We start from the raw sequence: 17,165 nt of genomic DNA on the forward strand, positions 1-17,165 counted from the left end.
AAAGTTCTTTGTTCTCATTTCGTTGGTATAGTTTTTTTTATAGCACTTAACTGTAATTCAAATTGTAATCATCTTTTTCGATATTATAGTTGTTGCCCACCGAAAGTGATCAACGATCGCAGACCTTGGAGTAGGAGTCGCTCTAGGCTCTGAACCAAGTAAATTCTTGGTGTCCTCTGTCTTCTGTGTGTGTGTACTTATTCCTTTTATCTTTCCGCTACTTTAACTCGATACGTTTTTTTTTACGAATCCGAACGTGTGAAATAGCCACGAGCGCTATTCAAACCCCCCCTCCCCCTCTCTAGCGCTTTCGATCCAACATATATCACCACCATCATATATCTAAAATATTATTCAGATATTTTTTTTACTTAAAAAATTATTTATGCATTCATGTTTTTGGATAGTTTGTGTTAGTTTGTATGGATTTGAATATTAAATTTGATTGTTTGTGTATGGATTTTAATGAGTTTGCGAATGCATAGTTTAATGAATTAGTTGTTTGTATATCAATTGTGAATATTTGTATATAGTGTAATGAAATGTAAACATGATTTGTGTTGATTTATATTGATATGAAAAATGTAATATAATGAAAAATGTAAACAGGATAATTACAAATTTAAAGTAGAATTTATTAGAAATATTGTAATTTAGCAACGAAATTAAAGGTTTCGTCGATAATTACAGATAATTTACTTTTTGTCAATAATTATCATAATAGGAACAGTATAAATTTACGATAATCATCGATGGAATTCACTATTCCATCGATGATTACCGATGAAATTTAGGATTATGTCGTCAAATACGGACAGATTTTAGGATTATGTCAGTAATTAGCATCATGGGAACAGGTTTCCGTTATTTAATTACTAACGGAATCATAACTTCCATCGATATATTTACCAATGGAACACTAATTCCATGGCTAAATTTATCGATGGCAACACTAATTCCATAGCTAAATTTACCAATGGAATTTACAATTCCCTCGGTAAATTTAGCTACGAGAATTTATTCTATCGCTAGATAGCAACGGAAAGTAAATTTTGTCGGTCAAATCGTCTATAACCCATGCAGGCCAATCTATTCTGACAAGCATATTTTCGTAGTAATTCCATCGCTAACTCCAAATACAACCGAATATCAACAGAAATACCCGTCATTAATACAGATTGTTTTTGTAGTGGATCTCAACCTACCAGTACTTTATTTACCCAACATCTGGTCAATCCTTGACTTATTAAACTTTACTCACCTAGCATCTAGTCGATGCTTGACATGCCAAAACTTAATTATTGTTTAACATCTAGTCAACCTTAATTTGTCAGGACTTCACATCTCATGTCAACTCTATGTTGGACTTCTAATCATCAAATGTCCAGTCAATCGTGATCCATCTGGATTTTCCTCTTGCTAACTCCCTGTTAAACTTCCGACTACCAAGTGTCCGATCAACCATTTACCCACTTGGACTTCTCTCTCAACTAACTAACTTATTGATCGACTATTACATATTTGATCAACTTTGATTTTCTTAACGTTTCACTCGGCCAACTAACATATTTATCAAATATTAAAATCTCAATTTAAATCAACTCAAGTTTATCAACCTGATCAATCTTGACCATGGTTTGATTATACTAACAAAGACAACTTATGAAGTGAGTGGAGGTGTTTATCACTTTGGAGGGTGAAGATTAATTAAACTTATGTTCCACACCATTGGATAAGGATGATTAAAATTTCACGTATATTTCAGTACACTGGACAATACTAAACCGGACAAAGATATTCATATGAAGTGTAAACATTTGCTAATAATATTAGTGATTCACTTATGGATGAGTTCATTTCATAGAAATATTTTATAATCCTAGATAATTTAAAAGTCAATTTCACAGTTAATCAACCATTTAAAAAACTCATCCGGCTATTATTATTGATGATGTTTCACAAGTGCAAGACCCAAAAACAAGTACAAAGACTTAAACATTATGTTCTTATCTATGTCAAATCCAACTTTAATGTTCATAGCAAATTGACATGCAAGTGGTAGTAGGAGAAGTTAGAGCAAGTACAATTCGAACAATTGATAAAGCTTTAGTTAATCAAAAACTAGCTGTGTCATTGATTGATGATCATAATGATTGTCATAAGAAACTTAGGAAAGCATCTTTATAAACAATCCAATCTCCAATAAATTCCATTGGGTTTGATCATGGCAGTGATTATTATTATTATTAAAAATTGATCAAAGAAAAATATTGGATAAAAGTCAAAAGGACATTTTTTTTGGATCATCAAGATGACATCATTTTTTTTTTTTTTTTTTTGCTCCCCACTCTCACATATAATTACTCAACTACCCTCCACTATACATTAGCAATTTATTATCATTATTGTCTCTCTCCTATTTTTTTCTCTTAAATCGACGCATTATATTAGCTACGAACTCGTAAATACTACATAGTTGTAGCAGCTACGGTTTTGTAGCTACTACAACCATGAGCTATCACACAATTGTAGTAGCTACCAAGATTAAAATTGTTTAGAGCCTTATAGAAAGGATTTAAACAATGTTTTTTGAGTATAAAACTTGGTAGTTAAAATAGTTGTAGATCTCTGAACGAGATTTGATTTGATATATTGTGCGTCTTGTGGTTTAATCAGAGTTAAAAGTTATAATCTCTCAAAGTTTAAGGTTTAACATTCAAGTTGTATCAATTATGATTTTGTAGCTGCTACAATTGAGCTGACACATAGTTATAGCTAGTAGTTACAGTTTCATAATTACTACAACATGAATATTAAATTCTAAACTTTGAGGAGTTATAACTTTTGACTTGGATTGAATCATAGAACGTATAATATATCAAATCGAAGCTCATTCATAAATCTACAATTGGTTACAAAGTGGAATCTATAATAGCTAAGTTTCAGACTAAAAAAATATCATTTAAATGAAGCAATGCTTTAACCTTAAAAAAAATATACTGGTGTAATAGTTACGAAACAGTAACTGCTACAATTGTATAGCAACTCTAGAACCATAATTGTACAAGTATGTAACAACTTAGTTGTAGTAGCTATGAAACAGTAGCTACTACGATATGTGGTAGCTACAGTTTTGTAGCGACTATAATACGCTCGATCAATTCATGATTTAGATGGGAGATGAATCATATTGAAGGAGAGTTGTGTCATTTTATAGGAAGAGTGCCTTTTTGATAAAAAAAAAAAAAATAGCATAAGGTGCCTCGTTGATGATTTGGTAAAAAAGGAACGCTCTTTTGACTTTTGCCCAAGAATGTTATAATTGAACACCCTAACATCTATGAATTTCATTGTTTACTACACTTATTTTTAACTCATTCAATATTTAGTTTGAATCCCACATGTATGGTTGGAGTTTGGTTAATGTGAAAAATAAATCGACAAATAAAATATGTTCATAAAATAGAAGATGAACATAAAATGATTCTGTCCCATGAAAATTGTTCACCAACTACTAGAATAAATCAAGAAGCATTCGTGGAGGCTCATTCAAGAGACTAGAATTCTTAGGTTTGTCACCTCACTAGAGGAAAATTTATATAGTGCGTCATAGTTAAGATTCTAGTCTTAGGTATCTGGTTAATCACTTAGAGGTCTAAGTGCTAGAAAAGTTATTTTTTATTTTAGTTGGCATTGAGGTGACCGACTTAGCTCTACGAAAATTTTTCACTGCCTACCAGGGTTGGGAAGCCCTAATGGAGACTCATCCGAATGGTCAGCATTTTTAAGTCCGCTTCTCATTGGAGAGAAAATCTTTTATAGTGCGTCACAGTTATCTATTGGAGGGCCTAATCATTACACCATTGCCCCGGGAACAAAATAAAATTGTTATGTAAGTTTGAAGTCACATTTGAAAGTCATAGAATTAATATTTGTCAAACCATGGTTCTATGTCTTCTAAAAAGTGCAAATTCTATATCTTATAAAAGTGTAAATCATTTGAACTCACATAGGGCTATGATATATCACAAATGAAGTTATATTCTGACACTTAAAAGGCACATAATCACGGTTTAAAGAAATACAGTTCAATGGCATTTCTTAACTTATTTGCAACTACAAATCCAAACTTGTTATTTTTATGTTTCAAGAGATTGACAAACAATAAAAAGTAAATATACTCATAGAATAATTATGTTCGAAGTGAATTCAATAATTTGAGCATAGATATCCTACAAGGAAGCATGATTAGCACGAGGAGATTACTCTACTAAATGTGGAGGGTGAGTATGACAAATCTTATGAGAAGTTATCAATCTTTCTATAAGAATTGCACACACGAGACCATTTAGTTTATTAACAACACCTAAATAGAGATTTGAAAGGGTAATTTAAAAGCTCTTAAAACTTATATTCATATTTTCTAATACATATATGTCAATTTTTGACATAGGGGTTGCACATATTGTGCATGCTTGAGAGAAATTAATATTGCCCCCAGGGCGTAGCACAGACGGTGGGCGCATGGTATCTCTGGCGTAATGGTCAGGGGTCGATTCTCAGGAACTGACGACCTGGGGTTTACCCCGCCATGCGCCTATGGCCTGTGTACCTGCATGAACCTCCCTCCATATCCGTGGGGCCGGCACTAGGGGGGCCGCTAAGGTAGCGGATCTACCTTATTGAGAGAACTTAATATTAATCACCTGAACTTGAGACAGTCAAATTACTTTAATTAGGTCGTTGCAATATAGACAGTTAAATTATCTTGAAAATTAATTTCTGAGTGGGTATAAATTGTATTCTAAATTTACACGTACAAAAAGGAAAGTCATTTGTCTCCCGGATTAGTAGGGTGAAAAATAATGTATATAGATAGTTGAATTTATTCCCATTCATACGCATGGGAAAACTAATATTGTACCATTAGGAAAGCTATTATTAAATCAATCAATTGAAGAATAATGTAGTTTTTGTCATTCTAGATTTTATATTAAATAAAGAAAACATAACTACTAAATCTGAAAATAACAAAAAAAAAAAAATCATATTTACAATTGCAATTAGACCCCACAAGTCTATTATACATTTACAAGTATATAGCATTTGCAAGATATTAGAATAATAATGCAAAGAGAGCGCACTAGAGGAAATCAGTAAGTTTACAAGAAAAGAAAAAGATTATTTGAATGCAATCAACCTTGGTCAATTCAGAATACTTAATAAAATCACAAGATTAAAATAAATAACGAAGTGAACAACTCGCAGAGAATAAAGGGGAATCACACGTGCGAGTCTACTTGCATTTCCATGATTGCTGCACCAAGTGGCCACCACACACTCCAAAAAATATAAAAAGCAAGAAAACATATTCAAACTGAAAAGGCTCACGTGCGAGAATCATATCCCTGTGCTGCCTTTAGATTGTCTTTACGAGCACAAGTACAAATCCCATGGTATAATATCAACTCTAAACATCACCGTGTACTTTTTCTATTAGGTAAGATGGATCAAATCACATGATGATGCCACAGGATTCGATCCTAATGCATAGTCTATCTGTGATGATAATGATGATGACAAGGGCGAACTGGAATTCCATTTCAAATTTTGGAGGATCATGAGTTAATAATGTAATGTGTTGCTTAGGAAGGCAGTAAGATGAGTGACAAGGAATTTTTCTTCCTCATCCTCGTCTCTAAGATCAAAACAAGTCAATGTGGATCTATATCAAAAATCCTAATAGCAACAAATCCAGTTCTAACCACTTAGTGTTTGTAATAGATCTTCATGTAAAAGTAGTGAGTAGTATAAATGAACATTTCACATCGAAGACTATCAAATTGTTTCTTGACCCAATTGACAATTGAACGGGTCATCATTTCCCTTCGGAAGACCTGAAGGAGCTAAGCTGGTTTTAGTTGAATGAATCATATATTAAGTTATTTCTTGCTGAAGCAATTGGATCCCACTTGAGCTCTAACTCGTTGAGTACTATTCACTCCACAATGATGTGTTAGGACAGGTCAACAACAAGGGTCAAAAGGCAGTTAGCGGTGACATAGAGATAGTGTCACAGAAGATGCTTCAGTACCTCTTCCTTTCTCCCTTTGCCATATGCCTTTGGGTGCTTTCCAGGCTCTCCTTTTTAGCTGACAAGTCCCTTTTAGCTGTAGGAGAAGGGGAGTCCCCATTCCATGTGCTCCCATCCCTCTTCCCTCTCTCTTGGTGCTGCATCACATCACATGAAAGACAAAAAATAATTGGAACAAAAAGTGATCCAACAAGTTATTTATGCACTCAGAAACAAAGCAGGCAAGCATGTGTGTCAGTAACACTGGAAAGAAATAACTGATAAGAAGAAAGGTGCCGCGAACACCACAAAAGCAAGTCCATGTTCAGCAAAGACAAAGGTGCTATGGAGAAAAATCATAAAGATAAGAGAAGGATCAAAAAAGCATGTCGTTTTGTGGTATATTGTCTTCTCCCTTCGCCCACTTTAAGCAAAGGTAAGCCAAATCATTCAAATTGGCATAAAGCTTCTGGGGGGATGGGCTTTGTTGTCTTACTTTATGGCAAAGGCCACTTAGCAAAAGCACAAAAGGAACCAAAACAGGCCATGTGATCCCTGCATGATGTTAACTGCAAAAGTCAAAGCCATGGAATCTTTGCCATGGTTACCACATCTCTTGTAAATGCCAAGCTGTTAACTCTTTTTAACTAATAGCAAAGATTGTTAGACAGAGTGGCTACATTGATCGGCTGCCGTTTGTAGATTCAATTGGTCACATCACGTGGAATTTGTGCAGGGCAAGCTTCAGCTAGAGTTTTGCTCATGTTGCCAAAAATATTTAGCCATTAGCAAGTGTGGTGCATGCTTCACATACTTCTTTATAGGATGGAATTTTTTGGCTTTCAATATGTGTTGGATGTTTTCTTGAGAGCTTTTGTCAATGGAACTGAGAATCTGTGACTAAAACAAGTTGGGATTAAACTAATTCAAATCATAGCGTCAACAAGATGCAATGTTGTTTTGCTTCATTTTGTGAATTCCAAGGCTTGAGGACATGTCAGGTTATCCCAATCAGTTAAGTAGAGAATAACTGCAAAAAGCAAGGAAAAAGGAAAATATATTAACCATTACGTCTCTAATTGTCTGTGCAAATACGACCTAGTGATCAGCCAAAAAGGAAAGGAAAGAATAAGACCGTTCCTCCAAAACCTATTCCTCTTCATTTATCTAAGTCAACTGGTTCTTTAATCATTTGTAGTGGTTTTCAAAGCATGAAAACCTGGAGAGAGTGGACAATTCTGTCTGATTCCTTTTGATGATTTGGAAATATTTCTTTCATTCCACATAACTTGATCCTTTTGTGAATAATACAACCTATGGTGGTATTAACTTGGGATGTAGGGATACCTGCCAGGAGCATTGAGTCCTTGATAAAGTCCAGTTTAAGTGGTCATATGCTTTTTCCCTATCCACCTTCATAATCATGTAGTCACATCTCCCCTTGAGGTAAGGAATTGTATCATCTCTTGGTCAGCAATGAGGTAATCATGATTTTGCATCCATGGAATAAAGTTGTATGGTGAGATTTTCTCACATAAAGGAGAATGAAATTTGTTAACAAAAGCTTTGGAGATTACTTACAAAAGTCATTATGCAAGTTGACTAGGAAAAAAATTACTAAGAGTGTTAGGGCTGACCTGTTCGATATGAGTACTCTGTATCAAAAATTTAAAAGCACACAACTCAGATCATCAATTTCATATCAATTGGATCTAACTGTGAATTCATAAATTCTTTGAATATATGCCAACCACTTCCCTATGTGAATTTAATGATTCTCATGTAAACTTACAACAGAAAAAAAAAAAACAAAATTCAGTCATTGATTTTTTTTTCAAGTTATTGTGTTAAATGTTTGCTACATGATTATAAAATTATATTAAAAAAATGTCACCTGCACATAGTGTTTTGCAATGAACAATCTATTGCTGAACTAATGGCTTCAGACAAGCACCAGTCTGTGGTTGAAAACTAGAAGCTTCAGAAAGAAAATCATCAAAAATAAGACATGAGTAATATGACGGCTTCCTGCTCCAGATCATTTTTCTTATCTAATTAGTACACGAATATGACATTCCATAACAGAACACTAACCAAAAGTCAGTGTGATATAGTGGACGAAGTAAAATAAGTAGATTACCATGAAGTATAGAAAGCTGAAAAAATCCTGGATGTTTACCTGAATATGAAGTGGCATTAATTGAGAAAGCTCCAAATAACACTTTTTATTCTAAGTAAGAGTATACCAAAGCTTTGTATCAGTAAGAACCTCCAAGTTGTATTGTCTTTTAAAACTACAGGATACAAATGGAACAAAACTCTGCACTACCTTGATGGTAACAAGAAATATAATGATTTTATGTGGTAATGAGTAGTTAGCAATTCCTGATTCCATAAAGCAGAACACATAAATAAACGCCACATTTGTTGAACTTGTTAAAGTACAGTCTTTTGAAATTTCTATTGCAATTCAACAAGATTTCAAGTATCCATAATCCAGCCTATAGTCATACATACAAACATGACTAACAATTACTAGGCAGCACCATCTATCAAGAAATTAACCAAACCATAATATTTCTATTTTGCCATAGAAGATAGCCTGAAATGTGAAAAATACAATCTCTCTCTGAATGGGAAATGGCAACAAACAGAAATAACCATCCTTAGAAATCCAGTTGCAAAGAAAGAACAAACCTAGCTTCACACTTCAGACTCCAAATATTTGAAACTATTTTACTCCAAAAAAAGTAAGTTAACCAAAAAATTTATTTTATACAGAAACAAGATAATGTACTAGTTCCAAGCTGGTCTGCTTCATATTGTGAACTTTTTTAGTTCCTAAAATCTTTTGCTGATCAAATTGGAAATAAAGGATGATAAACACCATTCAAGCAATTCAGGAGCATAGAAAGCAAAATAAGATTCTATTTGAGGCTTACATGAAAAATTAACAACAATTTCAGTTATATGGATTCCTGTGCAGCCAAGCTCTTAGAGGACACAAACAAACTTAATTGATGATGAGGACGATAAACGAAAGAGTGGACCACATCATCTTGGGCAAATCAATGGGAAACTGAACCAAGCAAGTGACAGAACCAAAAAAAAGTCAAGTCAGCAAAGACCAGTCAAGTCAGGGCCTACAAGGAAAGAGGAACGGTTCCCAGAAATGGGCCTTATGAGAGCACACTTTTGACAGTCAAGTCAGCAAAGACCATGGACCTCAGGACACAGATGTTAGCTTGAGCTTGATAGTGTGTGTGCTTGTGTGTGTTGAAGATGCAAATAGGAATAGAAGGAAGGGCCTAGTTTTTTTGGTGATACTTGATATTGATTATGCAATCAGTCAACACCATGATCAAATTATAGTAATACCGTTAGGAGTTGGATGATGTATTTTATGTAAGATCATGTGTGATATCCACATTAAATGAGTGATATCTCATTAAATGGTTTGTGGCCATCAAATCAATTGTAACATGAAATGTAAAGTTGATCAGGCATGATTGTCAAGCCTTGGTTGCCCTTTTCAAATAAATGACAAAATTGATGATCTTACATTAATTGTGGATAACATGCATGATCCTGCGTCCATGATGATTTGTTAGTTGCTTGAGGTGTTGGTTCAAAGCCCAACTCTGGCAAAGATTAGAGAGTTGACTGGGAGATGGCTTTTGGACCCTGATTCCAAGTGACTTTTTGAATTGGCAAGCCGATCTGTAGCCTTCGGACCAACCTAGCTGGGGTTTAATTGCAACTCCAACACAATAGTGTCCAAACCAAAATAACTTATAAATTTGATTAGAGTTATGTGGACGAGGGTCAAGTTGGCTTAGTTGTTTCATGACAACAAAACCTCAAGGAATGCTCACATAAACTATGTCAAAAATGATAAATAAGGCATCATGTATCAAGGGAATTCCCACTGTGTCCATCTACAAAGAGCCTTGAGGTGTCAAGGTTGTTAGAAGTCAGATCCTATCTAGGAACAAGAGATCAATAGGTTTGGCTTGTAGGATATCCTACAATTTAATTGAAGTACATTTAGAACTATGTTTGACACACAATGCATCATATCAACTAACATTCAATATGTCATATTAATATAAATACTTTGAACTTACCATTGTAGTATCTAGATGCATAATTAAATTATTCATTTAATAATATACGAGCATTGCAATATAACTCTAACGGTTGCATCTTCATTAGCATATGATTTTGCTTGTGAAGGTCGCAGTCCCCAAACTTCTCTACTGCTGGATTCTCAAGCCTTGGTTGTCCCATCAAATTAGTGAGCTCTCTTTAGAAAATTGTAGAAGTTCTTGAATAGTTGTGGTGGATATGGTAGATGAATTCCAGATCAGTCAACCTCACTAGCGCTACCATCAACAGGACATCATAGTAGAAGTCAGGAATAATGTGCATTTCAGCATTGAATCTCCGCATAAATTCCCTAAGGCTTTCTCAGTATGTTGCTTTACATTCAATAACACTTGAGGGATTCTCTTTCAGCATTGTCAACCTCTGAAATGCTCGGAGAACTCCTAGCAGATTGCTTAAAAAAACCAATGGATTTTTTGGAAGATCCATGTACCATTATCATATAACACCTTTAGAGTCAAAGGAAAGGTTCAGGGAATTCCTTCGAGATGTTGTACAACATTTGAGTGTGGAAGTCCTCCAGGTGCTCTATAGGACCAATAGATACATTAGATCCATGCTAAGGAGGAATAATTGGCGAATCAAAATGCTTCGGAACCTTAACCTCCTCTATCAACTCCTCCAACGGATGTGACCTCCCAAGGTTCCAGTTGTCTCCTCCTTGCTCTTGAAGTTTACCTTCTTCCAAGAATTACCCTCTTGGTTGGCCAAAGGAGCAAATCATTTGAAAAAGTCCAATTGAATGTGAAAGGTTGTTGAACACCTACACAAGAAAACTAGTCGCAAAGAAGCAACAGTTAGTATCTCCTAGAATGAAGGTACAAACTTAACGGATGCTATTGTTGTTTGCAGATGCTCTAGTGGCGGCTCCAATGATTGTCCTTGCTGGATCCCATTTACTTGTTCAGGACTCATCTCATCAGTGACGGTCCTCCTAACATTGATAGTTGGGTGAACCAGATACTCTTCCGCAACTTGATGGAAAACCAAATCAAGCAAGTGAGAGAACCACAGGGGATTACAAAGACCCTCATGGAAGGAAAAGTTATTCCAGGAACAGGCCTAATGAAGGCCTGTAATCGAGCCAACAAAGGCTACAAACTTTAGGAAGAAAATAGCTTGTGAGAATCTGTCCCTACATGCATAAGAATGCTACAGGATGATATGAGCAGAGGCCAATGCCTTATTTTCTGGTAAGACTTGCCGTTACTCGTAGGTAGTAAGTCGCCATGATCAGATTAGACCCTCTGGCTATAAAGTTGGATATTGTATTTAATTTAAATCATGGCTGATAGTCCATTGAATGAGTAATATCTTGTCAAATGAATTGTGGCTGCCGGATTGGTCATGATATTGATTAAAACCAATCAACCCTTCAAATGTGGCACTCAATAAGGATCAATGGTGAATTACAAGGTGATCACGATCAGCAGGCCTTGGTTGCCGTCTGTCAATAAAAGACTAATCTAAAAAGATCTTGCATTAATTAGAGATGACCTGATATGATCTTCTGCTCATGCTGACTTGTTTGTTGTTTTGAGTGCATTGCTTTGGAGCCCACCTCTTCAACCCAGAGTAGAGAGATTCTAACTTGGCTAGGAGGACATATGAGCTTTATGATCCTAATTCTAAGTGGCTTTTGAACTGGTAGACCAACCTGAGCCATTAGACCAAGTCATTCATGCCTAACCTAAGGCACAATCCTTATAAACAACCAATTAGAATCTCAAACTTCAATGACATCATCAAGCAAACATCATTATCATTATCATCATCTAGCCATGTTCTCCACACTATTTGGAATCGGCTATACAAACTAAATTAATATCAGCAACTACAAAGAAAAATCCAACTCTATAATTTATTTAAGTCAGCAATTTACTAGTGAACAGAAGATACCCCAATTATACTAACTAGATAGCCTACAAGTCAACAATTTTAGGATCAGCAATTTCCAGAAGGAAAAAAAAAAGAGAGGCATGAATTGAAAATATATCTTAATACTTCTAGAAATCAAGTTATACAGACTTGCTAAGAAACTGGTTTATGATGAGAGAAAAGGTTGGATATGAAAAAATAGGTGAGAAAACTAACAAAGAAAATAGTACAAGATTACTAATACACGTATGCCAAGGTTGGAGCTCCAACAAAAAATACCAATTGATGATTCAAAACAGCTATAATCACATTGTACATTGACTTGCAATGTTCTTCTTTGCAGTCAATACTTGAGAGAAACCAATCTGAAGTGCACTCTTTGCTATTGCATAAACCTCTTCAGATGTTGATCCTTCTTTTGCATACTTTACAGCATCACGATAAAGTTCATTATAACGTAAGCTCTCATCCAGTACAAATCCATTCTTGGCATCTTTGGTCCACCTCTTCAATATATAACACTCTGGAAGGGAGCGAACATCAACTGTTAGAAAGACCCTCAATATATGCCTACACAGGATACCAGATGTCTCAAACTTACAGCAGCTGCAACTTGTTCTTTTGTTTGAGAAGTTATAAGTCACTATAAAAGAGGTACTGATATCCTCATTCTTAGTGACATTAAACTTGCAAATAACGCCATCATCTATTTTGTCAATTAAATAACCAAGTGATTCCACAAATTCCTCCTGAAATACATCAAATATTGTTCTTGTGTAGATGTCCACCACTTGCTTCAGCATGTTTGATGGTGTACTCAGAATTGGTCTAGTATAAGATGAAGCTAGATCTTCTAATGCCTCCCTTTCATACCAACCTGCCATAGCTTGTTCAAGCAAAGAAGCAAGCACCAGTAAGGATGTTTTTGTATTGAAGTACTTTTCAAAAAAATTGACGAGGCTTTCAGGTTTTTGAGTAAATGAAACTTCTGCAGTAAATACATCTTTCACATAAGCAGGGACCCATTTTTGTCTGATGTCGAACAGAAGTTGCAGCCATGAATTTTCACCAAGGTCGAACTTCTCAATCAATGCCAACCAACATGACTCAAATATATCAGCTGTTCCAGACACATTGACACATTTTTCAAATTCCTGTTTGAAAGTATTTCGAGTCATATAAACATCAGACAACCATTCATTACACTTATCTAAGACATGCTGTTTACAGATTCTTTGACGTGTCCCAGGGAACACCCTAGAAATTGCTGATCCGATGGCCTCATGATAGGCAGTGCTCAGAGAAACTGGATGGCGTCCACACATTGCTATGATCCAATTTTCAAAAAGCCAAACAAATGAAGCTTCTGACTCATCTGTAAGTAGAGCAAATCCAAAATTTAGAGACTGCAAATGATGATTCACGCCAGTGAAGGTGACAAAAGGAACCATGTCCTTATTCTCCATAAATGACGTATCAATTGTTACAGCATCACCAAAATAGTAGTATGCCATCTTAGCTTTTGCATCAGCCCAGAATGCATGAGTCAGACAATTATTTTTGTCAACTTGAAATGCATAATAGTATGTAGGATTTTCTGCTTGCATTCTCTTGAAATACTCCAAAAGATTTTGTGTGTCATCCAACTCAAAGGTAGATTGTACTGTATCTCTTACTTCAGTTCTAAAACCATTGCCATTTGAAGGAACATCACTGAATTCCCCAAATTTTCCAAGATGTGTTTTCGAGCTAGGAGCTGCTGGCTTTTCACGGTTAAGTGTACCACTTTTAGCAAGAACAACTACCTCACAATCAGATTGAATATAGTGCACTTTGCTTGGTGCAACTGCTAGATCATGAGTGTGCTCCAAGACGAGTTTAGAAACAATCCATTTACCATAATCTTTCTTAATCACCTCAAACATGGCCTTGCAACCTTCTCTTGTAGGAGTCCGATTTCTTTTTTTCTTACTCTCATCAAAATTGTCTTCATATGGAGTAAAACCTTCTTTAGTACACACAAAGCGCCGCATAACAAAGGACTCATCCCTTGTTGAACGACGGGATAGTCTTATGCGGACATCAAATCCAATGCGGCTAGCATAGGCATAATAGAATGTTTGGGCAGCTTCATGAGATGGGAAGTCCATGCCCAGGTATGGGTCTGCATTACCATAGGATTCTGGTGCCACATAGAGAACTCTACTAGGTGCTGCCACTACATGATTGTGCTCCTTCACAAGTTTCGTAACTACCCATCTTCCATAGTATTTTTGAATTACTTCAATCATAGCATTGCAACCTTCTCGAATCGTTGCACGCTTTCTTTTCTTCTTTCCATCATCAAATTTCCCTTTTTTCAAATGGAAACCCTCTTTAGAGCACACAAAGCGCCGCATGATGATGGACTCATCATTTCTTGATCGTCGAGACTTGCTGATACGTACAGAGAAACCCACACGACTAGCATATGCCATATAAAACAATTTTGCAGACTCTTCTGATTCAAATTCCATACCTACGAAAGGTTCAATATTCTCTGAGTTATGCTGATGAGAGGAAAAGAGATTATCTGCATCAGTCAACTGACTGCTGACATCAAATGACATATGTTGTTCAATGTTATCATCATTGAGATCCACATTGTTATCCTTAAGTGATTCATCATCCTCACTTGAGGTAGTTTCCATATGGAGATATTATGTCCTGAAATAAGATAAAGTGAGGCATATAATGTTAAAAAAAATTGATAGTGATAGGACATGCCTAAAGAAATTGTCAGATAGCATGGCACAAATGAAGCAATTCATGGAGCTGATGGATATTGGCCTTAAATCTTAACCAAACAAATGGATGTTTAAAATCTAATGTTTAAAAAATTGTCAGTGAAACAACATTCAGAACACAACATGTCTATGAATTTAGCTCATGAATATTTATTTTCTATTAAAAAAAATAACAAAAAAGTCTCATTTAATCACCCTAAACCTAGACGTGTACCATAAACTACAACGTTATGCTAAGAATATAAATCTACCTCCATTGCTTAGAGAAAGAAAAAGAAAAGAAAAAATGTTCCCCTGTTTTGCAAAGATTACTCCATCCTCCTACTAGTCTGTTCAAGATGAAAGTAATTTCTAGGTATTTAGTTGGCAAAGCTCACACAAGAAAATAAATCACATACCCAAAATTTGTTGCTACGATAAAGCTACACCCAAAACATCCGTGTGTTTCAGTTATGTGTATAGCAATTATTCTATGTGAACATCATGTTCTATTTTCCTAATAGACAGAATCAGCAAGACAAGAGTATATTAGGAAACGATGGGTGATATAAACGCAGTACGCTGAAACGCATGAAGTATATGAAATAGAGTCAATAATCGTATAATGAAGAGAAGAAAAGCTTCACTATTTTCCCCTCAAAATCCAAAATAAGGAAGAAGAAATAAATCGATTAGCAGAAGCAGTAGAATTCCCACCCAACTAACTCTCACTTCCACCTGTCACCTCCTCGGCGGAGCGCAATCTCAAATGACGACTGAGAACTCTGAGGCGAATGTAATATGATAAGAAAGAAGGGGGGAGAAGAAATGAGCCTACGGTCCCACGAACAAGACGCCGAGAACACCGACGAATCGCCGGAGAGCAACGAGCGCCTCTACCGCCGGCGCCGGAGAAAGGGCGACGCCTAGTTTCGCTGCTCGAGGAGCCTGCCCTAACCAGGTACAAACTGAAACTAGCGGTCGAGCCCTGCCCCGGAGCATTTGCTATTACCATCTGCCGAACTAAACATCGATTTCATCCGGTCTAATTTGATCCAACGATGCCTAACTTTACCAGTTACAGGGGCGATTAATTTTCAGGCCAGTCACCTTTATTATCATTTTCATAAAAAGATATTTATTTTTTAAAAAAAATATTAAAATAGAATTCCAATATATTTCTAATCTGAAAATATCTTAACAGTTATTATATAATTTAGATTTAGATTTTAGTTTAATTAGTTAAAGTTGGTTTTGGGTTAGATTTACATTAATATAATTGTTAGATTAGATCAGCATTTTAAGTTAAATTTATTTTGATTTTGAATTAAGTTAGGAAATTCAATTTTAATTAAAGTAATTAATAAATCAATTAATTTTGAATTAAATTATTAAATATTGAGTTTGATTATTTGATATTTTTGGATTAAGTTTCGAATTTATTAAGATTACTTTGAGTTAATTAATTAAGGATTGATTTATAGTTAATTGTTTTAATTTAATTAAGAATTTGATTATTGATTTAATAATTTATTTGATTTAATTTAATTAAGTATTATATTTTCAAATTCTAAAGTTAAGTTGATAATTAAGTAATTAGTTTTAATTTTATTGGGTTTAGAATTAAATTAATTATTAGGTTTAATGAAAGATTACTTTAAAGTTAAATTAAACTAATTGGTATCAATTGTTAAAATTAATTGCATATTTTGAAATGCTTTTATTGAGTTGAAATTAATTGGGATTAATTATTTGCTTTGATAATGAATCGGAGTAAGGGGTCTTTTAATTCCTCCACTCCCGGTAACTACTATTATTTTTCTTACCCTAAAAAATCAAAGCTAAAATCTTTTTATTCCAGTCTTGCCCCAACAAAGTGTTTTTCAATGACCATTCTTCACCAATTAAGAGATGAAAATTTCATTTTTTTTTTATTCAATTACATGAATCTGTTTCCTAGCCGATCGAATGATGGTCCGACCTCCCATTAATTCTCGACCTCGAGAATTATAAACACGACCTGACCTTCGTTTCCACCTCAAAGAAGTTGGTCGGCGTGCAATTCAAAACTCTGAAATTGTTGCACGATGGTCTACTTTACCTGTTCGAATAGAGCCCTATCTGAGCATCACTTTCTTGTTCCTTCGGTAAGCCTTAACAACTTAGACATTATATTATCACTAACTAAGGTCTTTTTTGTTTTATGTAGTGGATGCTTTTTATGAGGCCTTGGTCTCCAAGCATATCCAATTGGAAGATGAAGAATTTACTCCGCAAGAGAA

The 17,165-nt window shown here is 35.1% G+C and overlaps 1 protein-coding gene across 3 annotated transcripts; it reads right to left on the reverse strand.

Moving 5' to 3' along the window:
* Positions 1 to 12,220: 12,220 nt before the first annotated feature.
* On the reverse strand, positions 12,221 to 15,883 carry LOC122023978 (protein FAR1-RELATED SEQUENCE 7-like). Of its 3 annotated transcripts, XM_042582448.1 has the most exons (3): positions 15,601 to 15,883; positions 12,720 to 14,824; positions 12,548 to 12,641 (listed from the first exon to the last, which is right to left on the reverse strand). In XM_042582448.1, coding segments are annotated over exons 2-3 (2,091 nt in total). In that variant the 5' UTR covers positions 14,809 to 14,824; positions 15,601 to 15,883; the 3' UTR covers positions 12,548 to 12,639. The 3 variants fall into 3 exon arrangements, with proteins under 3 accessions (XP_042438380.1, XP_042438381.1, XP_042438382.1); XM_042582446.1 differs by having other exon boundaries at positions 12,221 to 14,824; XM_042582447.1 differs by having other exon boundaries at positions 12,221 to 14,824; positions 15,722 to 15,879.
* Positions 15,884 to 17,165: the final 1,282 nt, after the last annotated feature.

This window comes from Zingiber officinale, chromosome 9B, assembly GCF_018446385.1.
Source record: "Zingiber officinale cultivar Zhangliang chromosome 9B, Zo_v1.1, whole genome shotgun sequence".
Lineage (NCBI taxonomy): Eukaryota > Viridiplantae > Streptophyta > Magnoliopsida > Zingiberales > Zingiberaceae > Zingiber > Zingiber officinale.